Raw genomic sequence first — 26,176 nt, 5'->3', positions numbered from 1 at the left:
AGATGTCATATAGTTTACTCCTTTGTGGCATTTGTGTGGTAATTGTCTTAATTCTGTTACACAGAACTAAACCAAAAATGTGGAAAGGTATTCAAATTACATGCTAGTTGGTTGCTTAAAGCATTAAAATTGTATGATCCTGTTCTAAGGAGCACAGCTGCATCTGTTAAAAACCTTATCACTGCTGCAGCTGTAAAATGTGGAGGCCAGTCCACTCTGTGCTTGAGTCAGGGTTGCTTTGTTTCTAGGTCATTGTTCTATTTGTTTTCTTCTATCTTGCTTTTAGTCTTCTGTGTTTTTTTATGTTGGTACAGTTGATTTTAAGATGTTTTGAAAAACCTTGTAGAATGGACTAGTATCTATACCTTTTAAAATTCACTGGATATAACCTGAAAAACAAGTTTCTGAGAAAAATTCTTGAGTTTGAAATGTGTCACTTCTTACTCATGAAGTTCATTAAAATTTAAAAGGAATAGAACTTGTAGTTTAATTTTTAGTCCACTATCTCACAGTAAAAATACCAAACAGTATTTATAGCATTAATGCTATATTAAAAAAATACTAGTAAGTTTTACTTTGCTTTATTTGTTCTTGATAAAATTTTCTTTGTTTCTCAATAGGAAAGTACTCAGACAATGAAAGTAAAAGGTATTCGATACAAACCCTGTTTACTTGGAAGCAAAGAATTGTGCTTTGCTTGGCGTGAGTTTTCTGACTTTATCAGAGTGAATTTAGTAGCAGGATCCCCAGCTAAATTGCAGCTTGTGGATTGGCCAGAGTTAGAAAAGGTAAGTTGAACAATTTTGCTTTAAAAAAAACAACATGGTCCCTAGTCAGGTATTTTAATTCCATTTTTCATGCAATAACTAGCTCCATTAGGCTTTTAAAAGTAAACTTATTTTGGAGTAATCTAACTCATATGTGTATGTTTACAACCTTAAGTACTGTAAACTTTATTCTGCCCCATTTGCCTTTCTACAGGTAGTGTAACTTTTCTCTAGTGCAGTAATTTTACTGTGGGCTGGATCCTGACACCCATCTTTCACTGCTGTTTTCCAGAAATACAATCCTTAGTGGTAGTAATGGCTGGCAGCTCATCTCTCTGTCTCTTACTGGGGTTTTTTGATGTTCAGGATGTAGGATGGCAGTCCCAGATTTACTTCAGTTTACAAGTGTTTACTGTCAGAAAGTGAACACTTAGAGACAATGGAGTACAAGACTTAATGGAATGGCTGGAGGTTTTTGGTGCTGTACATCTATTTGCCTTAGGTTTTTAAAATTATTTTTCAGTGTTTACTTTGGCTATTCAAAGAACAGTGCTTAAGTTCTTGCAGAAATCAGAATAGAAAATCAAAAGCAGAAAAAAGAAAATTGTCTGAATAGGGGACAGGAATCAAGATTGGTGTTTTGGGAAAATGGAGAAGGAGGTTACTGAAGAAGATTAAACAGAAGGTTCAGGAAGTCGCATAACTATTTTTGTTCTCTTGGCAGCTGTTCAAGTATATCAGAAAATAAAATTTTTTTTAGACCATGGCTCTTCCTACAACAAGAACATCGATAAGGCCCTTCAGAATCATGTCCTTCCTTTTAGTCACATCACCCTGAGTAACCCATGCCATTTAATTCAAGTAGTGCATTTTATTATAAAAAGAGAATTTAAACAAACTCTAGAAATGCATTCCTACATACCATTCAATCATGGTCTAGGTGTTCTGGGAGACAAATAATATGGGAAAGGTGGGCACTGTTGCTCTGGGGGTTCCTGAACTGCTGTTAATGTCCAAGATACATACAATTGATTATCATCATTTGAGTATCTTGTATTTGTGTCTCTTCCAGCCTGTGGCAGTGATTAATGGTAGAGAATTGCAGAAGCCCCTTATTGTTCAGTTGTGTGATCAGTGGGGAAATCCAACTCCTGAACCTAATGTCAAAATCAACCTTACAAAGAGTAGCAACTTAAAGGTAAGCATTGGCCTTATTAGGTGAACTTTGTTTAACACAAGTTTTGTTGTCATGTCTATGGTATGTTACTTTTCAGGACATTTTTGGAAATGTAATAAAATACTGTAAGATCACAAAAGAATAACTAGTATAAGAACTGTGACAACAAATATCATATACTGGTCCCAGGACAAAACCCACAAATATAACAAAATTTGGATAGGACAGGATCTGAGTAAAATTCGAATACATTCCAGATATTTTACAGAACCTTTTTTCCAAATTTTGCATGCGCATCAGACCACCACATCCCCCCATGTTATCAGAGGTAATTTACTGAATGATAGAGTAATGACAATGGTACAGTCTCAACTAGCAACCAAATAGTTTTTATCTGGTGGTTCTTTGATTTTGATTCCTGAATGTATGACTTACTGGTCTGTAGGTAAAGCTGGTCAGCAGGTTTGGGCCCTACTTGATTATCATGTGAAAAGCAGGATAAATGAGATTAAAACAATGAGGATGCAAATCTAGCCCAGATACAAGTGGTTACTGTCTGTTCCATAAGTGATCAGGTGGTTTTCACTTTAGTCTGTACAAAGGAAGGACTTTGACAGAATACTCCATTCACTAAAAATTTATTCCTGTGTTTGAACAAAAAAGGAAAGTGAAGCTGTCAAACATTCCTACCTGTCAGTGCAGAGACCGTTATATTAAATATATATATTATCAACACAGGATATATTCATCCACCTCTGGACATAACATTTTTTCATTCAGGACAGGTCCTGTTCCCTTTTTGTTCCTGCTTGCCGTGCATTTGCGTTCCTCAGTTTTCTCAGAATAAACAACAGCAGAGAACCTTCTTATGCTCACTCCTCCAAAGCTGTGCCACAACCTTAGCTTTTGCCCAATTTAACTATGCTATTATTACTTCTTTTAATTGGATATTTTGAAGTAGATTTCTTGATATCCTGAACCTTTTTTTCTGTCTTTTTTTACTCTCTTGCCATAGAAACCTGCCTTGCAGTTTGGAGATTTTTTTCTTTGCACCATCTACTGTTTTTATGGTGTCAGCTGAAGCTCACTGTGGGTTCTAGTTACTTTGTTCTTGAGAGAAGACACAACCTTGGCAGTAGCACTGTGTGATAGTGCCGTGGTCAAAGAGACGTTGGGGTGGCATGCTGTGTCTTCTCAGATTTTTTGCCTTCTTTCCAGGGAGCACCAGCAGCATGTCTTAGAGTCCACATGTTCTTTACCTGAGTGGGATGTGTCCAGGAGAAAGTGCTCTGAAAGCCAAGGTTGAACATTGTTATAAAAGTGTTTATTACAGCATGCTCTGCCTTGGCATTTCCAATAGGTGGTGTGCACAGTCTCTCAAAAGAAATGAGAAGATTTTGGGAATGGAAATTCTCAAATAAGATGTTCTCTATATTTCAGATTCCATCCTCTAAGTCTCCAAAGCCTGATACTATGCAGTTTGTAGCATGTGTTCCCTCTACTCCTTTATCTTACAGATCCAAAACTGAGTAAAAACTGGAGGAACACTGTAACAAGCACTAAATTGTTTGTAGAAAGTTTTTGGATCTGCAAATACACTCAGATTAACATCTGCTGTGGATGATACGATAGCATCAGTTGCAGTTTAAGAAATAACATTTATAAAATATTTTAATATATTAATGAAGAAAGTGTCCTAGTTCAGATGAAGTGATTGCTTTTAAAATCTGGTAGAGAATTTGAACCCTCTTCCTTAATATTGTCCTAATAACAGTATATCTTTCCCTAACTTACAGTACAAATTTTAGCTACAGCTCAAATTAACAGACATATGCAGGCAAATGAGATAAACATTTTGTCCTCAGAGTATTTCTGTGTTGTTGAAAGATTTTTTTTTTTTTTGACAGCTTCTTCCTTCAAACCAGCAGCATAAAACAGATGACACTGGTAGGGCTAACCTGGGAGTTTTTAGTATTCACGCACCTAGGTAAGTAGTGAAAACCGGATGAATTTCATAAAGTACTACTAAGTATTAATCTAGAACTAAGATTTACTATCCATATGCAGGTGGATGGCCAGATAGTAAGTTACAAAAATCTAAGTGCTTAACTAAATAAAATTCAGTAGCTGCTTCTTTTGATCTACTGAAAAGCTGCTGCTAAAATTTTCTGAATTTTGTTTTATTGTGCTAGACATTGTTTTAAAGGATTGGGTAGAGTGTCCTAAGGAATTTTAAATAGATGTATTTCATTTTTCCTATTTGTAATTCAACTGCTCAAGTCTCATTTCCAGCACATATGTGTACTGTGGCTCCTGCTTCTTCATCTTGTGCTTCTTCATGCTCACTTCATGTATAGCTTCCCTTACATACTTAGGTCCCATATGGCTTTTCAGTTCATCATTTTTGTATCTTACTCATAGTCACAGTTCTGCAATCCACTCCCTGTATCCCTGAGGTTTTGGAGCAAGACTGGGTTGACTTTAGGTTATTTGAAACTAGCAATAAGTGCTTGTTCTTTGCATTTAAATATGGAGGATTTGACTCATAGTACTCTTGCATTTGGAAATCTAAAACAGCATTGTTTTAAATGATGCTGTTGATGGTCTCAGTGTATTTATGATGTCTGTGACTTGGTAGAAGGATGATGAATATTAGTTATCAATTTACTACTGGAGGTTAGAAACAGGTGTGACATCATACTATTTACAGCATAATCAAAACTGCCTGGGAAGTACAACCTCTGTGCAGTTAAATACTATATTCTCAGTTGTATTTTTTAAAAGACTGGGAATTTTTGAAAGAACTTTTAAAAATTAAACTTAAAAATTAAACTTTAAAAAATTAACCTTAAACTTAAAAATTTAAGTTTTTAATATTGTAAAGAAAATTAGTTATTTGGTAGCATTGAAGACATTATATACTTTCAGTGTACTTTGTTGTATGTGAATGGTACTTGGATTCACTCTTTGGAAATTTATCAAAGTGGAATGCTCCTCACCATTTTAACTGCTTTTTGCTTTACTGTCTGCTGCTTGAGGCTATAGTTGCTAGTGTCTTACAGGCAATGAAACGTGATTAAAATAATGAAATATTAACACAAAATTAACAAGTTAATATCTTAAGAATAACTTGTGACTATACTTACCTGACATTGCATTAACAGTTCCTTTTTTTTCTTCTCTTGACTACTACATTACTAGATATTGTTTAGCATGCTTTCATGTACATTATTCAGACTTTAAGCCAGTTGAAAATTGTCTTTTCGGAAGAGATTTTACATCCATTTTTATGATTTCTCTATATTGCAGGGGAGAGCACATTTTACAGATTAAAGCCTCATACAACAAGGCCATATTAGATTGTCTTGTAATCACAGTAAATGTCCTGCCTGATCCTGAGAAACCTATCTGCCTGAATGTTAAATATGACAAAAGTCCTTCTTTTCCAGCAGGAGGTACTTTTCCTGGTAAGTATATGACTTTTTGGTGGAAATCAGTCGCTCAAGAGCTTTGAAAATCTGTGGAAAACAATTCTGGTGGTTTGCCTACTGTATTTTATTTTTGGTTTTTCTGGTCTGTTTTCTCAGTTCTTTGTAACAACTGTGTCTGAGATGTAACACTTGGACAGAAGAGATATGTAGGTCAACTTTGGAAAGCATTTCAAAAGACCTCTTATTTATTTGTTCCAAATTGCTCCTTTTATCCATCTATAAATGGTAAAATTACAGAATCTCTTTTCTGTCTCACTAAAATATGATCTGAGCCAGTTCATGTATGTTTTCCCTCATCTCTTTCTCTGGAATAGTAGCAAAGGAAGTAGCTGTGAAATTCTAGGTCAGCTGTGAGCCAAGACAAACCAAAAGTAATCAACAGGAGGACAACACAAAATATTCTTTTCTCCTGCTGTAGTCTCTCACAAAAGAGTTTGTTTCTTGGCTGTCATAACTTGTTCAGCCAACATTTTTATGGCAAGAGGTTTTTGTTTTTTAAAATACTCTAGTACAGTGTTATGACCTTGATTAAATTCACGAGATATTTTAGTTTTTCCTGGAGGAATCCTAAAATGACAGAGTGGTTTGGGTTGGAAGGGACCTGTAAAATTATCTACCTCCAACCTCCCTGCCAAGCAGACATTTTTCAAATGTAATATGTAGTGTAAATCAACCAAGGTTTTAGTTAAGAAAGATAATTAAACAGCTTCTTCAGGACAATATATATAGTATATATGATATTTAGTTATTTCATAATAAATTCTGTATTAACTGCCTCATATTATTAAATAAATAAAATAGCATCCTAATTATTTGATTTACTGTTGATTTCAGGTATACCCGAGGGCAGGCACTCTGATCTCGGAGGGGGTCATGCCTGAACTTTTCATGCTCATCAAATCATTGTCCTTCCTTAAAGTGCAAAATTCAGTCCTGCACGAACAGTGCAAGTTCATTTACATGCATTAAACCCATTTGCTTTGATCACATTTTGAATTAGAAGAAGGGTAGCTTTATTCCAGTTTGGATTCCATTTCCTTCAGATCACTGCACTTTCTATGGGGCCTACAAGAAAAGTGAAATTTTTCACACTGGGTTATAAAATGGCAGGTAGTTTGACTGCAAAACCAGTCACCAGAGTGAAATGTCTTCCTATAGCTGACTTCTAACAGCTGCAACAACTGTGTGATCCTAGTCTGTAAGAAATAAAGCACTTGTGAAGGAAAAGGGGGATTTGGATTTCTTGTCCTTGAAGGAAGGAATCACCTGCTCAACTGCTGCTGGTACGCATCCCTGAGAGCAAGAAGCAGCCTGGTGTGCTGTTTTGATAAGAATGATAATTTGAGAAAGGCAGACTTGAAATTTTAGGATTTTTTTTTTAAAAGCTGTCATAAAGTAGATGTTTGGTTTCCCTCAGGATTGTTACCTGGTCTAGGAGAGAAGGTTTTTCTTACCTGATTTGAAATTTGTAGTGGTTTTGGCTCTTCTTGAAATGCTTGTTTTGTAAGTTTTTTTTTCTCTTAAGTATGAGGGAGACACAGAAATAATGAAGTTTGAGCTGCTTAATTCTGAATAAAAATAATCTTCAAAACATGTTTTTCGTCCTACAGATTTTATGGTTAGTGTTCTTTCTGAAGATGACACCATTATTAAAAATATTAATCCAGCACGGATTTCCATGAAAATGTGGGAAGCACAGAGTGGCCGGGTTAGGACACCAGTTGATGTAAGTCATCAAAATGCATTTTCAAAATGGCTATGAACATGCCAGCATAGGGCAAACATAGTAGAAGCTGTCTTTCATTTGACTTAGATCTGCATCCTGTTCTAGATTTTAAGTAACAAATATTGCAGATCAACCCTACGTGTTTATCAGTGTCTGTCCTGTTACAAGTTGTCAGATTGATCATCTGTACTACAATAATGACAAAAGTGTTGCTGTTCTGCAGAAGCTAACTCATAGCAGGGAGGGTATTAGAAGTAGCCACATTGAATTTTGCAAAGAAAAGACTGTGAGAATTAAGAACATGAATTAGTGTCTAAAATACAGGCAGTCTCATTGATTCACTGTGGGCTAATCAGTACTGCAAATCATTTAGGCTTGGTAGCATATTGCAAGTTAAGTACTTTCAGTACATTACATTAAATTTTTTGCATTTTTACAGGTTACAACATTTAGCTGTAGTAAGGTGAAGGATGACAAGGAAGATGGCTTCTTTTACTTCAGGTATAACAGCATTTATTCTGTAAATACTCATGGAACTTACTATACAAAATGCATAGTTTGAAGTAGAAGAGTTTTATGTTTTGATAATAACAGTCCATCACAGAATTAGTATGATACAGAAGAGGTGAAAGATACTAGCAAGATGCATTGAGATAAAGATTGAATTCTTTCCTAGATACTTTTGACATTTGTATAATCTGAGAGTAAAGAAAGGAGTCTAAGATAATAGAATACATTTTGAGATACGCTAGCAATGAGGGAGCTAAATGATCAGCTTGTAACTTAGATGGTAACTTTCTTTAATTCTTTTCAATATTTCTTCAACTACTGTAGAATTGCAGACTGGACTAAGAAGATTTAACTCTTTTTTGCTACTTTCTCTAGCTGTGCATCAATCCTGAGCAATGGCCTTGGTCCTGTTAGTAATCATTCCTTGGGCTACTAATTCAGAAATAGTGTCTTCAATGAAAGGTGGCACAACTAGAGCTCATCATAAGCTGGCACCTGACTGCCATGTTGCTTCTACATCTATTTCTAGTAGACAATCTATGGGATTAGCTAAGTAGTTATGGTAGTGGCTATTGATTTAAGCTTTTGCCTCCTGGGAGTGGGCTTCTCATAGGTGCCTGTAGTTCACTAGTTGTCCACAAATGTCCAGAAATAAAACTCCCAGCCTTATGGAAAAATTTGAAAGGAGAGTAGGCACTGCCCATTAGCAGCCCTTGTAGGAAAGTACATTTTACATGTTGCTGCCAGTGTCTGTGGCATCACTGTCTATCAAGTGACTTTATTTCAAGTTTTCCTGTTCTTGGCACACTCTCAGATGGTTTTCGTCTATTTATTGCCAGTCAGTAACACAGATGCCATTACGCAGTCTGAAACAACTTCCATAGCAGTCATGTATTTCTTCTTTTTCTAAAACCTGTGTCTGTCCAGCCATGAGATCCTTAGCTGATTATTTACTAATTAGTTTTTTAATGTATCCTGACAAGGCAGATGCTACTGTCAGTCTTAAGCTAAATAAAATGCAGAAAAGAATTGTTACTTCTGTTTGTGAAATCTAAAAAAGGAAAAGTCGTGGTCTGTTCTAGAAATATTAAAGCTTTGGGATTTCATCTTTTCCAAGCTAAGTGTTCCAGGGAATCTTACATATTACTACTTCCCAAAAAAAATCAGAAGAAATAAGTTACTTAATGTTGACAGAACAGTTAAACTGTTGTATGTTGAGTGCAAGAATCATTAATCAATTTAAGAATGCCACATGTCATGTTTGGAGAAATACCTGCATCTTGGCTGTTTGCAGCTCTTCAAAAGTTTGTAAACACTTTTAAGTCACTGGTATCCCTTGCTGAATACTGCAAAGTCCTCTGGATGCCATGTGGCCTTCCTTGCTGGGTGAAATTATAGCAGCAGAACCTCAGGTGTCTAGACAGGGCTTTTCTTCATGTTTTGGTGGTAGGGGTTCTTTGCCAGTGGTCTACACTCTGGAATGCTGTCAGTTAGAAGGAAAACTCTGTTTCTCTTTCACTATACTCAGCCTTGACCAGTGATCCCAATTACACAACTTTGTACAATCTGACTGAGGAGGGAATTAGATACTCTGATTTTACGAAAATTTTATTAAATTTGGAGAGAAATGGTTGTTGTTCCAAATCTAGACATACCTATGTTTTGCTCTGGTAGCTGTATGAAAATTCTGAATAGGAAATTAAATGGTGTAGACTTGCGGATTTCTGAATAGGGCCATGACAAACATCCTGTCATCTAGAAAAGATAAACTCTTGGAGGAGACTTCCCTCATTCAAACTTCCAAATGCCTTACTCTAATTCTTAAAGATGTTTGATGGCCTTCTTTCTGAAGGAGGAGTATTATGCCTTAGTAGGGCTTTCTGACTAGATTGGAGAACAACTCAGAGTTTGAATTGCTTGTGTACTTACATTCTTGTGACTATAATATTGTCTCATGTTTGCTTGGGCTTTATTTTTGGTTTTTTTTAGGGATAAAGTGGTTCCAGAGAGGGTGGGCACTTACATGATACAGTTTACCTTTGCAATGGATAAGACAAATATGCTCAACAGTGAACAGGTTTGTATCTATAATTAATTGCAAGTAGCCAAGAACATGTAATACAGAATCATCTGGGTGAAGTGTTAGGATACTTTGTAGGTTCAGAATGGAAATAATTCCACTCTCAACTTTTGAAAAAAAATTATATTTTTATTTTTGACAGTTACTGATTTCAAACTGTTGATTATCAAAATATGTTTTCATTAACTTCTATAACCAAAAGTAACCAAAAATTTGACGGTATAACAGAGGTGCATAATTTGCAACCTAGCAGAACTGCTTTATGGTTGTGCTAATTTATTTCAGGTCTGTCCACAAATTTCACACACATTTGTTTTAGTGGTTTTTGAGCAACCCAGGTGTGCAGGTGATTTGTAGTTAATTATATCAGTCTTTATTTTATTTTATTTTGTTTCATTTTTCCTTCTTTTTCTGCTAGATTATAATTGAAGTTGTACCTAATGACCCTGTACGCTTGTTACCTGATTCTTTACCGGCTACTCCAGCAGTTTCCAATGTTCGAGCTCAAACCAGCCGTACACTGGTCAAGGATTTATACCTCCATTTAATGGTAACTATACTTCCATACAAAATCATAATTAAAGAAATGTAGAAGACTGCTGAAACTATGTTGAATTTTGCTGTAAGGCATTGCTACTGTTTCTTTGCAGATTCACTTCATTAAAAAAGATGTTAATCATTGATTTTTCAGCATATGACAGGTCCATCTTCTTAGATTTACATACAGATGACCAAAACTGAAATGTTTTGTCCTTGCTGTCAGGTATCTCAATTGAAATCCATGTCTTGTTGCCACACAAAAAAATTGTTTCAAGAATAAATTCTAGTGGGAAAACACTTATGTGTACAGCAGATGTTTCTCTCCATGATTTGTATTCTCTTAGAAATCTTTTATTACCAAAACTAAGGTTTCTTGAACTTTGAATGTTCACAGGGATAAAAGGAAATCACTTACCAGCTGCCACAATAGCAAAGCAGACTCAGCTTGTGGAAAAGTAATTTAATTTCATTTCCAGTTAAAAAAGATTTATGTAATAAGAAACAAAGACCAAAAATCTAAAGCAACACCTACTGTCCCACCCTTCCTACGTGCAGCTTTGTTCCAGATTCCTGTACTCTTCCCCAAGCAATGCGGGGGATGGAGAATGGGGGCCACAGTCAACCTGTAACAGCTCCTCAGCTCCTTCCTGCCAGTGCTTTTTCTTCAGTTTCCCTGTTCTAGTGCAGGTCCCTTTGTGGGCCACAGTCCTTCATGAACTGCCCCACTGTGAGCCCTTGCCACAGGCTGCAGTCCAGGAATTATCAGCCTGGTTTAGCATAGGGTCCTCCATGGGCTTCCATGCAGGTTTCTGCTCCACCATGGTCCATCATTGGCTACAGGGAAGTACTTGCTCCAGTGTAGTTTCCCTATGAGCTGCAGAGATCTCTGCTCCTCCTGCTGTTCCTTCTCTCACTCTCTGCTGTTTTCTCTTTTTTTTCCCCATTCTCACCTGCCTGTGCATTTCTGTACATTCCTAAGTATAAAGAAACACCATTTTGGCTCCGTGCTCAGTTGGAGCACTGGCCGTGTGCAGCCTCTCCTCACAAAGGCTGCCTCTGCAGAGGCTGCTAGCACCTTGCCATATAAAACCAGGACAGTGCAGGAATGAATTATTTAGTTCAGTCCCAAATTAACTTTAATTTCTTTTTTACTCACAGGATGAATACAACAACCACACTGGACTTGATCTAGTTGGCAAAATAATAGCAAAAATTAAAAGCCCCAATGAAGATTTTGAGATCCCGCAGTTTCAGGGGAAAGTCAATACAGTAGAGTTTCCATTGGAGAATGGATCAGCTGAAATTGTAAGTGACTGAATACACAGCGCCATGAACACTGTGTATAATGAGGCTGTTTTTCCTGCGCTTTGAAAGTTATCTTACATCTCATTGTGTTCTGTGGAGATTTAGTTTATATTGTAGGTTTCCCTTAGAAATAAGTAGATAAATGATTTCTTCTGTATTTGGTTGCTGATTTTCAGAAAATCTGGAGGAAGGACATTCTTTAAAAAGTTTATCCTTTCCAAGTGAGGCAAGTGTACAAGTACTTTCAGCTAGGGACTAGGACATTCAGGAAAATCCAGGAAAAATATTTTCTTCATTTGAATTTCACATGTGAATAACACTTAACCAGTTTGTAGTTAAACCATTAATATTACCATTATTTTACATTTTTATTTATAGTACTCTCAGGCTGTTATATCGTAAGATCATTTAGACTGACTTCTTCATATATTTCTAATTAAATTTTGCTAGGCTCTTTTTACTTTTTTTTCTAAGTAGTGGGCATATATATACTTTGTAGAAAGGCATCCTGCCCTCATTTGAAAAAGATAAAACTACCATTTTTCTTTATGCTTTGTTTCACTCATTAACACATCTGGCTGTTAGAAATGCTTTCCTTATTTTGGTTTGAATCTCTGACATCGTGCATACTCTGAATGTACTGCATATTGTAGTCACATCACTGCAGGTGCTTTTTCTTCAACAAATACAGATTGAATTTTTAAAACCTGTGAGTTCCATCTTTCACAGTTGCTATAAAATACAATACAAAGACACAGTGTAAATGTGCTCCTGCCCAAAACCAGGAACCGTTTAAAACACACCAAAGAAAATCCAGCTGAATGTGAAATTTCTTCTAAGTGGAATGGTCACAATCTCAAGCCTACATAGAACTTCATTCAGTAGTATTCCTCTGGTGAAACAGTTGTATATTGATTTTTGTTTTCAACTTGAAATATCATATAAGAATGGCAGAGCAAAGTTATACCCCTATTTCATTTGGTTGTCACATATTTTAAAAGTCTGACTTCTACAGAAGTCTTCAAACAGTTAAAAGATGTACCAAAGGAGGATCCAACTTTTTAAGGACATTTTCTCAGCCACCTTTTCTAACTCGCTCTTTGGAAACAGCTTTATGACAGACCAACATCAGTGTGGGCCAAGTGGAGACAGACACTGCATAGCAATCCAAATGAATTCTCCAAATAAATCTTGGAAATCACCACCATACAACTACAGTAGAATCCTAAAATCTACAGGTCCTACATAGAAATTTCTTTATAATATATATTTTATTCAGTTCATTGACTGCTTTTATGGAGCTTCATATGTGAAACTGAATGACACAGCCTAAGTCATTCATTGTCAATAACAGTCAAGAACAGAAACATCTAGTTAACATGGCCAAATTTATTAACATGCCAGATTCTTGTCTACTCTAATCCATACAGAAAAGTGACAAAATATGTATGTAAAACAAACTAGTAAAATAAAATGCAGAGACTGAATAGAGGTATCAGATAAAATTAATATACTGATTGATTTACGGTACACTCTTGGGTTTCTCTGGTTTCTGTACCATGTTTCAGGAGTAATTAACTGGTTTGTGAACACATTTTCCTCCAGGCAGATGGGGTTAGGAAAACTTAAAGGTTTTAGCTTCAGGTAAAGGATCAGCTAAAACCACTGGTCTAACAAAACACTCTGCAATTCTTGTATTTACACCTGTGGTAACAAGGTGTAAATTGAACACCTTTATATGGGTAACAATAACCCCATATACAACCTGTGACAGTTCAGATAAAATTACTGGATAATTTCAAAGACTCCTTGCTAATGCAGAAATAAAATTTTTTTGGTTTATCTCCATGTAGTAACCTCCTGTTGCATAATTGTGACCTAAATTCTCCAGTTCCCCATCAGTGACAAACTAGCCAATGTAATAGAGGGGAGAGTGTGATTGAGTTTCATGGTGTTTAGGGGGTTGGTGGTTTGTTTGGCTTATTTTGCCCTTTACCCCCCTGGTCTTTTTTTTTCTTTTTTTGTAAGCAGATGGGGTGGGTTTTTTCCTGGTTTGGTGGGAGCTGGGGGGGGTTCTTCCTTTTTATTATGATGATCTAAAGAGATCCTGCTGCTTTCGACAGTAACTTGTGTTCCCCAGTCATCCATGGGGGCAAATTGCATTTCAGTGAACCCAGTATCTTTTCCCCTCTTCAGGCAGTTTTCAGGCATCTGGTTTATACTGAGTTCACTGGCTTCAGACTACTCACAAAACCCTTGTGGAAAAGACTTGTTGATTGTGATGCACTGTCCTTTTCATATGATTTGTAATAGGGAGTGGGAGGGACATACTTGTGTTCTTCAAGTATTTTGAAATTGTTCCATCTTGTTTGTAAAGACAGTTGTGTGCACTTAGCACAAATAATGAAAGTGATAATCTGACATGTTTACCCTTAGTCATAAGTTCAGGAACTTGTTTAATGAAGAAAAATGTTAAGATTTTTGTTGACATATATTTTCTGAGGAAAAAATATTTTCACTACAGACTTCTCCTGACAACATATGTAGCTACAATATTTTTGAAAGCTATGAAGACTATCTTTGAAGGTTTTATATCTATCTCTTCTTTTAGGCTGCAACCACTTCTCTCATGATTTGGCCAGTTGAGTGGCAATTTCTACATGTTAAAGGTGGAAACAGTATGAGTTTATTTATAAGAATTATTCATTTTATGCATGATACTTTTCCCAAAGTAGCAGCGCATTTAGATCGTACCATTACTAATTTTATTTCTGTTTACCTGTATGGTTTTATAATATTTCTCATGTTTATAAAGAAAGGCAAAGGATTTAGTATGTATTTTCAATAAGGAATTGATAAGAAGTTAAATGTTTATGATAGTGTTTGGATGTATAGTGTTCGTTCATTTGGGATTTGCTGTCTACTTCCATGGTAACAGCAGTAACTTTAGCTGAGCACTGGGAATAGTTTGTTCCTCCTTCTCCGTGTTTATGCTTTGGGTCTTTCTTTTTAATGATCTGTTTGCATTTCACATACTGAATGAAGTACACCTGAGGATATCTTGCTTATGAGGCAGTGCAGAGGATATTATTTCTGAGTGTGTGTCTCTGAAATAAAATACATAGCCAAAAATACTAAGACTTTTTCAACAGGTAAAATGACAATCTTAATTCCTTAATAATAAAATAGCTGTATCTTTGTATTTTACTTTTGTTTGTTATAAAAGGCTGTGAACTGTATAGATATCATGTGTTATGTAACTCACAAGATTCACATTTACACTTATGTAACTTATGAGATTTACATCTGAAGAATGTTTCTTTTGTGTGTAACCTCAAGCATGGGCATAAACTTATGTTTGTTTATTTTCACAGAATTTAGTGCTGGCTGAAGACAGTCCTGGAAGAGATAGCACTGAATATATTCTTGTCTTTGAGCCTCATCTGCCAGCTTTGAAAAAACCTTTGGAACCATATTGTCTGTCGTTTATGTTTTACAATGGTATGTTTCAAGTGCTCTAAAATAGTTGCTTTTGCTTAGAATCAGCTATTTTTAGATCCATAATATGTTTTCAGAACTATGTAATAGCTTAATAGATTTTTGCTAATGCTTAAACCAATTAAGCACGTTACTGTGCTTTCTTTTAAAAGTTTACATGTGTATTTCTGTAGATTCCAAGAAGCAGCAGCTGATGGCAACACTGACCAGGGAGAAAGACCAATTATCTAAGTCCATAGATCTTTACAGAAAGATGTTTGATACTACAAATCAGCTCGTAGCTGAAATGAAATGTAAGTTCAATCAAATATGTAAATAATTTTTCTGTAAATTAAACTTCTGCCCTATAATGATTTTCAGAATATAGAGAAGGGGTGAAAAATCAATATTGAAATCATGAGACATGGTAATTAGAGGCTAGCAGACAGGGTGTATATCTTGCAGGGACGCATCTAATTATTTAGCATCTATCTATTAGGCTGTTCCTACTTATAAAGGTCTTTGATGTAGAATGTCATATGTCAGGATTATCTAAAGTAGAAAAGGAACATTGAAGTTGGTGTTCTTTTTATCCATGACTGCCTTTCACTCCCATCTTTGCATGCTCATACATCTGGAAATTCAACAGTTGTTTAAAAACAATTTGAGGAGAGTAAACTATAGATAATCCTCTTTAAAAAAGGTAGTCTTATGTTTTCAAAATGTTACTTTTCCACCTTACGTTTGACCTTGTGTACATTATTCAAAGTGTTGTGTCATTGTTTATGTTCTTCAGCAAATGTAATTCTTTATGAATGAAGGAAATGTTTTCTTTGCCTTTTTTTTTGTTTGAATCATCCCACCTGTTGATCTCAAGGTTTGTTTTAATAATTGCATTTTGAATTTTTCTTTTAAATAATCACCAAAAGTAAGTAAAGTGGATTGGTATAGAAGATGCTGCTGTTTGTTGTAATTTTAATACTACATATTTCCATTTTGAATAGAAAATCCTGAATTGCAGTGAAAAGCATAAAATCTTTGTTTCATACACACACATCTGTGGAGAGTAAGTTAGCATAAAGTATAATGCTGTACTCTTAAGTAACATTTTCAAGTAAAAACTTGTTGTCATTAGAGGGTAGAAAGCAACTCACCTGTTTACTCATTTGTTTATGGGATTAGTTCAGATATGAGAGCTGAGGAAATAATGTCCAGAAAGTGGTGTCCCATATAACAGACAAAAGAAGGTAGTGTCAGCCACCCCTCTTCTTTCCTGTCTTGCCAATTCACCTGTTGGAGAACCATTTACAATGATAATTGAGGATGAAAACTAAAACCAGCTAATGTTCTCAGACTGATATACGGTCTAAGCCCCTTTGCTTCTTGAAGCTGAAGGTGTGACATCTGCTGAAATTGTTTAGAAACTGGACAAAATCACAAGATCTTTATGGAAAAATTCTTATATTCTGTGCTGAAATTAAGAAGTAGATAGGGTCAGTTGCAGCTGGCATAATTCTGAAAAGTTTTAAGAAATTCTCTAAGTGTTCCATTGCTTCCTAGCACTTCCTCACTCTCTTTTGGTTTTGTTTCAAATGTTTCAGGTCAGGTTAAAGAAGCTGAAACACGAGAAGCTGTCCTGAAGAATGAACTGAAAAAGCACCAAATTGAATTACCACAGACAAACACAGTATGACTTGATTCTTACTAAACTGCATTAATATATCTAAATTTATCAATAATATATCAATACTAATATTGCTGAACCACACCTGTTACCAAAACAGTGAAAATTTAAACTGTAGAAAAATTCGTGAATCAATGTCAAACTTTAGATCTTTTGGTTTTGGTATTGTTCTGTTAGTGTGATAATCTTTTAAAATACTGTTAAAGAACTAACAAAAACCTTGTCTTTTATATCCTGGTCTTGTGCTTTTGCTGGTTATGTTTCTGCTAAGGTTACGTGTGTTACTGGTACTGCTAGATGTTAGAGTAGGTTATAGGAGGTTGATCAATATATATTGGATGTATTCTGGCATAAGTAGGCCAAAGGAAAGCACTTTTTTTAGAGAATCAGAGAATTACATACGTTACTGCCAAAGTTCATGTAAAAATAAGTTTGGAAATATTCAGGGCAATGTACCTCATTACTAATTTCCCTTAAAGATACAATTATGTTTTAAGAAACTTTAAAAAAGTTTGCAAACTACTGACATTTGGGGGAAGAAAACATCTGTGTAAACAATTATCTTTAGATCAAATAAGACCAAGTTATAGTCATTAATCACAAATCAGTAGAATTAAATTGCAGTCACAATACTGAAGTCCGCCCTGCTAGCTCAATTTTTCATGCCTGGACATAGTCACCCTCTGAAATAGTTTCTTTTGTGCATTCATGAGTATCTCTTCCTGCTGTTTTAAACTTTCCTCACTTTTGTCTCTAATCAAGCACTGATAGTTCTTTGTGAAATGCTCCTTAAAGTCCTTAAAAATTAAAAAAAAGGGGAAAAAAAGTAATTAGCAAATTTGGTCACAATTGCAGTGATTTTTCCCTTTGCTCTTCTCTGAGATTGTGGTCCCTTATATGTTAAAAGTCTGCTTCAGGTTATTATTTCAGGTTAGAAAGTTAACTGATGACAGATAACTACTTCTGCTGCTCAGTCCAGTGGTACATGCTTGCTGATTTTAAATTTTCATTCTCAGCTTCAGTATGTGGATTCTCTTCTGAAAAAAAAGATGTTGGAACAAGAAGGAGTAATGAAGCAGCCAAGGAGAACTTGTACTCTCCCAAACTATCCAAAAGGCAACCAGGATATTCTAGGCAAGGTGAGTTTTCTTGCAGAGAGCCTTCTAATGAGTTTTGTTGTTTTCATCACTACCACAGAGTGGTAGTGATGAAAAATTATCCGATGATCAGCTCCCCTAACAGAGCCATCAACAGGGGAATTAAATGTCTGTCTGAAGTTGTAGGATTATTGTGATTACTATGAAAGGGGGACATAGTCTTGGTTTCTGTTTTGACTGTTGTAACTTCTGTGGTACAGATTGCACATTTAGCTCAAATTGAGGATAATGAAGCAGCAAAAGTCATCTCTTGGCACCTGGCAAGTGACATGGACTGTGTTGTCACACTGACCACGGAAGCTGCTCGTTCTATCTTCGATGAAACTCAAGGTCGACAACAAGTGTTACCCCTTGATTCCATTTACAAGAAGACACTTCCAGATTGGAGCAGGTAGAAAAAAACAATGAAAGTTCTTCATTTGTATTACATACTTCTTCAACTCTTTTTTTCTTGTCTAAGTTGATTGTTAAACTTCAGTTAAAGATTTGAAGTATAAAATTTCTGGGCTGCTTATTATAGCAACAGTAATGTCACTTGAAGCGTTAGCTGAAATCTCAGCTTTACATCTTTAACTACTGTGTGATGTTCTTTATATAAAAAGGTGTTTCTATTAAATAAGATAATCTTTTTTTTCTTCATGTCTACATGTTTTCTAGAGCAGGAATTTATTTTAAATAATTATAGTGCTTCTAATCAGATTATAACTTTGAAAAATTCCAGTTTCAAAATACATTCCTAAAATCATCTGTAGTAATAGAAATTCATTTTACTGTATCAGTTGCCTGAAAAATAAAGTATAGTATTTCTGCTCCTGAAAATCATTTGCTTATGAAGGTGACTGCTAATGTAATAAGAATGCCCTTTAGAAAAGATCTGATGTATAAATGCATATATAATGTTCAAATTCTCAGTTTTCATAATACAGTGCATTAAAACTTGTCCATAAATTAGTCATATGAATTGGTTGGAAATAATGTGTCATAACAAATCAGTGTTTCACTAAAACATCTTAAATATAACTGGCATTTCAGATAATGGTGGAGTCATTTATCTAATGTGGAAGTGTTAAGATGCGTCTAATTCAGTTGGAGATTCCTGACTAGAATAAAGACAAATTGCTTTCTTCTTTTCTTCTCCTTTGCTGTCCTCTTTCTTTAACCAGACCTTTACCTCACTTGAGAAATGGAAGAACCTTGTTCAGACCTATTGGAAATCCTGTATTTGCCAGAGATCTGTTAACATTTCCAGATAACATAGAACATTGTCAAACAGGTAAATGATAAGAAAGAAATAATTAATAACTTATTTCTTTTAAAGAATGCAATACAGAAACATGACAAATGATAATCCCTTCAATAATCTTCACTGATATGTTTGCAAATACCAGAGTACATTCATCCTGAGTTCTGTTGGTAAAAATAGGAGGACATTAGCATTAATTATTTTTTAATAAAAGTGAAAATTTCAACCATGACCACTTCCTTCTGCTCGTTTTCTTAGTTTCATCTTGTCTACTTAGATGTATGGCAGGTTTTTTCTTTTTTAAATTCCTGCAACATTATCTTATTCTCAAGCTCTTTAGAGCAGGAACTGACTATCACAAGATTAATTTTATAATCTCATATTGCAGAAGTTACTCCTTTTGTTAGGCTTTGTTTCTTTGGTTCTTCTCAGAAATGTGAAATGCATAGATTTAAGTACAGGCAGACTGAACTGTACATGACTGTGTATGTTATGCTTAAACAGCTTAATAGTTGTGAAAAATCTTTCAATTTTTACATAGATTTTAGTTGAGGAAACTATTGTCCTCTTGCTCTTTCTAACAATGTGGCAATCCCTACCTTTTCCTACACTTTTTTTTTTTAATGAAGTAGATCTGCTCCTTTATATGGAGAGTTGGCATCTGTAGTTACTTCAGTAAGTTTTGCATTTTATTTCATTACTTCCCACTATTGAAGTATTCCTATCTGCTATTAATAAATTCCAGTTTTTAACCCTGTGCATTTTCAGAAAGTTAGATATTGACAGACTTTTAACTATAAATTCTTCTTCATGCCCATTGGGGAATTGAAAAACCACATTGCATGACCTATCTCGTGCATGACTACATTGTTAGATTTTGTATGGAAGAGACTTCTATTAGCAGAAGAGTCTTAAGCTCAGTTGGATTATTTGCTGTTGGATTATTGTGAGTATTTTTTTCTTTGATAAAGCATTGAATATTAAGAAAAATATTAAGAAACTGAGAGCAAAATTCAACATTCCAGGAAGATTTTTAAAAAGATAACGTTTATATAATTCCCTGAAACTTATTATGTGTATCTTGATCAATGTAAAGTATCAAGAGAGTATTTTATTGAAAAATACACTCAATTATGCCAAAAGGCACTTAAATGTACTATTTTTTCCCCTTATGAATTCACTGATGAAAGCAGAAGATTGCATATATATCTCAACCTCAAGAGAATTTTGTTGAAACAAAAATTATTTACATGCTGTTTCCCTTGCACTTATCTTAGAAGATGTAATAATGATGCCTCAGAATTGACTTTTCAAAACTCAAGTTATTTTGCTCCAGAGAAATTTCATAGTTCAAAAATTTATATTTTTCAGTGTTTGGTATGCTCTTGGGTGATACTATCATTATAGATAACTTGGATGCTGCCAACCACTACAGAAAAGAGGTTTGTTTCAATTTTTCATTAAATTTTATTATACAAATATATTGCAGAGCTACATATTTAATACATTAAAAACTTACAGTAATTTCCTAGTTTAATGCTGTGTTAGCTGTAAGTGTACTTACTGTCTGTGGGTCTCAAAGCACTTAACAGTGAATGAAATGTCTGTTATTGGCACTGACAAAATTATCTCCATTCAACAAATTCCATTATGTGAATTGTTGCTATGGCACATGGGACCATGTTTTCAAAGATAAGCATCTTCAGTTCTGCTGTGTTAGTGTTAAGCACAGGTTCTTCTGTACTTTCCTAGTCACTCTGACTCATAAAACACAGGAGTCTAAGGCACATGGTGAAATTTCAAGTCCACTTGACTAAAAACTTGATGTGAAACTTACTAGATGTCTTTGAGACCCATTTTATTTAGGTTTAATGGTACATGTTTTAGCAGGCAAGAGTCTCTGAGGAAGTGCTGATACTAAGCACTTTTACTTTCAGCTTATGAGTTTGCTGGAATCAAAATAATGATTGAGCATAAGAATGTAGAACTGTACTGATTGCCTCTGCTTCCTTATGCTTCCAATATATGTTGATAATCAGTTTTCCCAGGTATAGATCTATATTCTGCCTTCAGAGTTCTGGAAAATGTGAGAACACAAACCCAAAAAAACTGGTCTTCGTAATTATTGACAGTAATGCTTAATTTTAATAAATGTGTTCTATTGCTTGAAAACAAAGTCGTGACATAATTTCATAAAATATGTTTTTCTTTAGGGGACAAAGTTGCATTGCAGTTGAAAAATACAAAGGTTCACAACAGCATTGCTGAACACTTAGATTTTCTGCAGAGTTACTAATTTATTCTCAATTTTTATACCTGTGCAGGTTGTAAAAATTACACACTGCCCTACCTTGCTGACTAGGGAAGGAGACAGGATTCGCAGCAATGGAAAATTTGGAGGCCTGCAGAATAAAGCTCCTCCAATGGACAAACTCAGAGGAATGGTATTTGGAGCACCAATGCCAAAACTTTACTCTACTATCTCTGTACAGATAGGTGGGTTAATGAAATCACAAACATACAAAACTTACAAAATTCTATTGCTTGTCCTATGTTTTTTATTCTCTGATGTAATACAGAGAGGAAAACTTTGAATTAGCATACGGTTGTTTTAAGAAGTAGGAACTGTACAGTGTTCTGTTTATAAATTTGCCTTTTCTTAAAAGCTTACAGCTATTACATTTCCTGAAATAAAAAATAATAACAATGAGACAATCCCCTTTATTCTTAGTCTTACTAAAGGAGTATAAGCAGTAATAATCATTCAAATAGCCAGCATGAGAAGCTTGAGCTGATTGAATTCTGGCATCACTGAGAAACAATTTTTAGGTCTTTCTACTCTGGAAACACTATAATCAATTTAGAATTTCTTCTGTGCAAGTGAGCTCTATGAAACAGTGGTAGAAAAATTCATATTCTCAAGAGAGAATATCTCATAAGTTACACTATTTCCTATGAGATCACTTCCATTTCTTTATGTGCTTGGATTCTTCATTTTAGAATTAAGGTTAGAAATTAAGTTAGTAGATGCAGTTTCTGACATGTAACAACTGACCTGACTGATGAGTAAAAAACATTGAAAAGTCTTACTTACAAACAAGATTGTTCTTAAATACTTAACTTTAAAAAGAAAGGACATGAAGTTTATCCATGACAGTGCAGTGGAGCGGTGTGGGGAGAGAACACACATACCTGTTAAAGTAGCCATATATATGAAAAACTACTTAGCACTGACCAATTGAGTAGGGGAGGGAAATAAGGACTAAAAAGATATTTTCTCAGCATTTTAGTAAAAATATATTATGCCTAATGAAAACACAGTAAGCATGTCAATCACAGACTAAAATACACTGAGTTTAGCACAATTTGTCTATCAGCATGTTTTCAATTGTTCAACTCAATTATGACCCAATACAAATTAAATTGAAATTTTTTATAGTTTAGTACTGGAGCAATCGTGGTAGAAGAAAAGGGCATGTTTTAATTACACCTAGATAGATACTAGATATTTAAAGGAAAATCATAGTAAAATTCCACTTAAAGGACAGCATCTCATTACACAGGGCTTGTTTTGAACTTAATTTTACACTTAGCATTAGTTCTGACATGCTCTTTTTGAACGTTTGTTTTGAATGTTTGTAGGATAAAAGTTGCCAGTGTAATAACAGATTAGGCAGGGTACTTGTAAAATAAGCTGTACTAAGAGTCTGCAGACTTCTGTCAGTCTGCAGCAGCTCTCTGTGTGAGAGCTTTCACCCCATGGCAAACTTAAGGTCACTGAGTGTTCAGTTAAGCTTTGTGCAAGATACCTCATACTCACCTGAAAGTAAAATGAATGAGTCCAGGCTAATATGCTTGAACCCTTCCTTTATTACTTAACATATTTATTCAGTGCCTGGATGTGGGAAAATTTTTTGTCTCATGTTTAAAGAGGAAAAGAAATTGTCAAGAAAATACGCCTTTGTTTATCTGAGTCTGCTTGATTAGATTTCCATAGTGGGACAGAGTGAAACTCAGTAAATGTTCACTTGGTCCACAAGGTGGAATACAATTCAAGTCAATAATACAAGCTTCTGCTTTGTAGCACTGAAAACACAACATGCTACAAGCACTTAATGTCATCAGAGGTAGAGAATTTCCCTTGGAGCACACAGGCAACAAGAAGTGTACAGTATTACCAGTTTCCCACATAATTTTCAGAGCTTGCAGGTACTTCACTGTCATCTAAGATGTGGACTCAAAAAGAAAAGAGGAGTCAAAATACTGGATATGGTTTTCTTTTTACAGTAATTTTAAGAATAGCCACTATAAGTTTGGATGTTTTTTTAAGTAGTGTTTTGAAAGGTATGTTTTCTTGTGGATTTATACATTGTCTAGTTTATATTGGTAGCATTCTAAATCAAAATGGTCATTTACTTATTGTTCTGTGGTTTATTGTTTTATTTGTCAATTAGATCTTCTTCAGCAATACCGTGCAGCAGTGATTAAATTTGATAGTGTGAATAAGGACCTGGATTTACATTTGCAGTCATTGAACACTCCAGAAATGCAAAAGAGAAAACAGGAACTTGCTGAACAAGAGAAAAGCCTCAAGCTAGTAAAACAAAAATTGGGTAGGTTATTGTACTATAATTTTGATGTGCTATAGGAAGAGAACAGTTAACTGCAACCAGATGTATTTTGCTCTTACAAAGTAAGAAGTTCAAACTATGAATGTAAATTGTTAACATTAATTAGTAGCTTAGAGATCTCACATTTTAAGGAAAGAATAGAAAAACTGTATGTGGTAGTATGATGCTGTGGATATTGCCTAGAGCAGTACTGCCCTCTATTGTCTTCAGATAGTAAGAATGTGGTCAGCCTGTATGTTGTGAACATGAAACTGTGATCTCACTAATAAGAGATTATATAACTATTACTGTGGCTGGCCCCGTGCTACAGAACATTGGCATGCTTTTTGAAATGACTGTGTAATAAAGAGCTGAATTGCTTTTGCTAAGGAAACACAATCAAAACATTGTGCTATAAAAAGAAACACCCTGAAGTCTGCAAGAATTGTCTGAGTTACAAAATTCTTTTATGCCAATATCAAATAATATTTTAAAAATCAACATTTACTCTGGAACAGTTATAAATAAATCATTTTAACTGTCATCTTTGAACTCTATTTTAGATACAATGTAACCATAAAATTAATGACATTTTTAAAGTCTTATTTCAAAGGTTTAACTCTATTGTTATAGGACCCACTTATAACCAGCAGGTTTAATTTTTCTGTTATTGGTTCTTACTTGCAACTTTTTCGTAGGTATGACTCCTGCTTTATCAGATAAAGGTGCTGAATCGTTACTTCAGCCTATAATTTTAGATATATCTGACACCCCCATTCCTCCCAAAAGAATGAGAAGAGACACAGTGAAGAAATTGTACAGGTAAGTATTTTCTGAGTCTAGTAATTATTTTCCCATAATCTGAATTCAAAACCAAAACTAGTTTATTCGTATTTTTAAATTCATATTTGTATCTAATAAGCAACAATTAATAGAGTTTGCATAAAGCTGATTTTCAAGATAATTTTTAATTTCTTCTAAAAGTTTCTGCCTCATTTAAAAGTTAAATCTCATATAGAGATTTTCTTACTAATTCTAATTTTGTTTCTCTTTATGAACTGATGATTATCTTTGTGTGCCACATTCCCCATATTTTCTGGTATATTCCACACTGTTACACCTAAAACCATTTCAGATGGCTCGGTCTGTAAACTCTTTTAAGGTCTGCTGTCAAATACTGGATAGATGAACACGGGAATAATTATTATTATGTAATAGAATAATTCTTACACTACTTTTCTAAGTAACTCTCTGAGGTGAACTGGTGGTAAAGTGTTTTACCCATGCATCTGTTCTCATTCCCTCTGTGCTGAGTGTTTGAACACACACACACAAAAATTTGGGAAATCCGTATATCTGTATCTTTAAAGTAACATGAAACTGTCTTTGCCATTTCTCATGTCTCTCCTCATGAGTACATCATTGTCTTTGCTGAACTATGGTCATTTTTCTGAGATTATTTAAATCTTAACCCAGTACTGTTCTGTGAATCTCAGAACAAGTGTTCACTATATTGCTATGTCTCCTTATTTTTTATACTTGTTACTGTGTTAATTTTTATCTACATATAGAACTAAAGTGGTTATGTAGTTAAACTGATATTAGCCTGTTGCTATTCTTCATTTTAAAGAAATAAATACAGTAATAAAAAGCTGTGTACAAATATGGGGATTATATTGTTTATACTTGTGGGAACTCTATGCTATATACATATTATATATAGATTATATATGTATATATCTATAAAAAAGAAAAACTTTGTTTATAAGCCACTGTGCTATGTTTTATTTAGCTCAGAAGAATGGATTTCCTCTACTGCAAAGCAGCAGCAACAGCAAGAGCTGCAAATGGCCTCTTTAGAACTTAATGGAACTCCACGGAAAAGAAAGGCATAGACTGATGAGACTTGCTGGGAAAAGCTGTGTATGGAAAATGTGAATACATTCACTTAAAGGAAATACTTATGCGGTATTACCATTACTCTGAACATTTTTATACTGATAGAAGATACAAATGTATTTCAGTTAGTAGGAACAAAAATGTAAGTATTTAACACTGATAGCCGAAGTTTTGTATAGTTAATTTTCATTTCTAAAAGCTTTCAGAGTTTTTATGTTCGTGTGTGGAAATAAAAAGGTTTTAAATATATTCTTTTTTATTTATGAAAATAAAAGATCTTTGCAATAAAACTGCTTCATTACAAAATACTGACAGTACAATCGCTTGTGTTGAATAGATTGTGTCATGAAATGAGATTTTAATTTAAAAAGCATCTCAAACTGTCTTGAGGAAGACAGTCAAAGGTCACTTTAATGATCTGCATTGCAAAGATTTTAGTGATGAACAGGGCAGAAAAGGATCAAGCGTGATTAAAGACAGAATTGCAGCGAGAGTCAGAGCAAGCAGCTG

General features: G+C 34.7%; 1 protein-coding gene across 2 annotated transcripts in view; it reads left to right on the top strand.

Moving 5' to 3' along the window:
• Positions 1-25,951, top strand: part of SMCHD1 (structural maintenance of chromosomes flexible hinge domain containing 1) — a 69,139-nt gene extending 43,188 nt beyond the window's left edge. For both annotated transcript variants that reach the window (XM_064705933.1, XM_064705934.1), the window contains 20 exons: positions 621-788; positions 1,840-1,965; positions 3,852-3,931; positions 5,254-5,411; positions 7,046-7,161; positions 7,601-7,662; positions 9,661-9,748; positions 10,170-10,301; positions 11,450-11,596; positions 14,971-15,097; positions 15,268-15,387; positions 16,675-16,760; positions 17,774-17,896; positions 18,115-18,305; positions 19,078-19,187; positions 20,529-20,599; positions 21,482-21,653; positions 23,612-23,770; positions 24,466-24,589; positions 25,560-25,951. In XM_064705933.1, coding sequence (XP_064562003.1) covers positions 621-788; positions 1,840-1,965; positions 3,852-3,931; positions 5,254-5,411; positions 7,046-7,161; positions 7,601-7,662; positions 9,661-9,748; positions 10,170-10,301; positions 11,450-11,596; positions 14,971-15,097; positions 15,268-15,387; positions 16,675-16,760; positions 17,774-17,896; positions 18,115-18,305; positions 19,078-19,187; positions 20,529-20,599; positions 21,482-21,653; positions 23,612-23,770; positions 24,466-24,589; positions 25,560-25,662 — 2,463 coding nt within the window. In that variant the 3' untranslated portion in view covers positions 25,663-25,951. The remainder of the gene's footprint in view (positions 1-620; positions 789-1,839; positions 1,966-3,851; positions 3,932-5,253; positions 5,412-7,045; positions 7,162-7,600; positions 7,663-9,660; positions 9,749-10,169; positions 10,302-11,449; positions 11,597-14,970; positions 15,098-15,267; positions 15,388-16,674; positions 16,761-17,773; positions 17,897-18,114; positions 18,306-19,077; positions 19,188-20,528; positions 20,600-21,481; positions 21,654-23,611; positions 23,771-24,465; positions 24,590-25,559) is intronic.
• The last annotated feature ends 225 nt before the right edge of the window (positions 25,952-26,176 follow it).

The sequence above is a fragment of the Zonotrichia leucophrys genome, chromosome 2 (genome assembly GCF_028769735.1).
Source record: "Zonotrichia leucophrys gambelii isolate GWCS_2022_RI chromosome 2, RI_Zleu_2.0, whole genome shotgun sequence".
Taxonomy (NCBI): domain Eukaryota; kingdom Metazoa; phylum Chordata; class Aves; order Passeriformes; family Passerellidae; genus Zonotrichia; species Zonotrichia leucophrys.
This window is presented reverse-complemented; position numbering and strand designations above follow the sequence as displayed.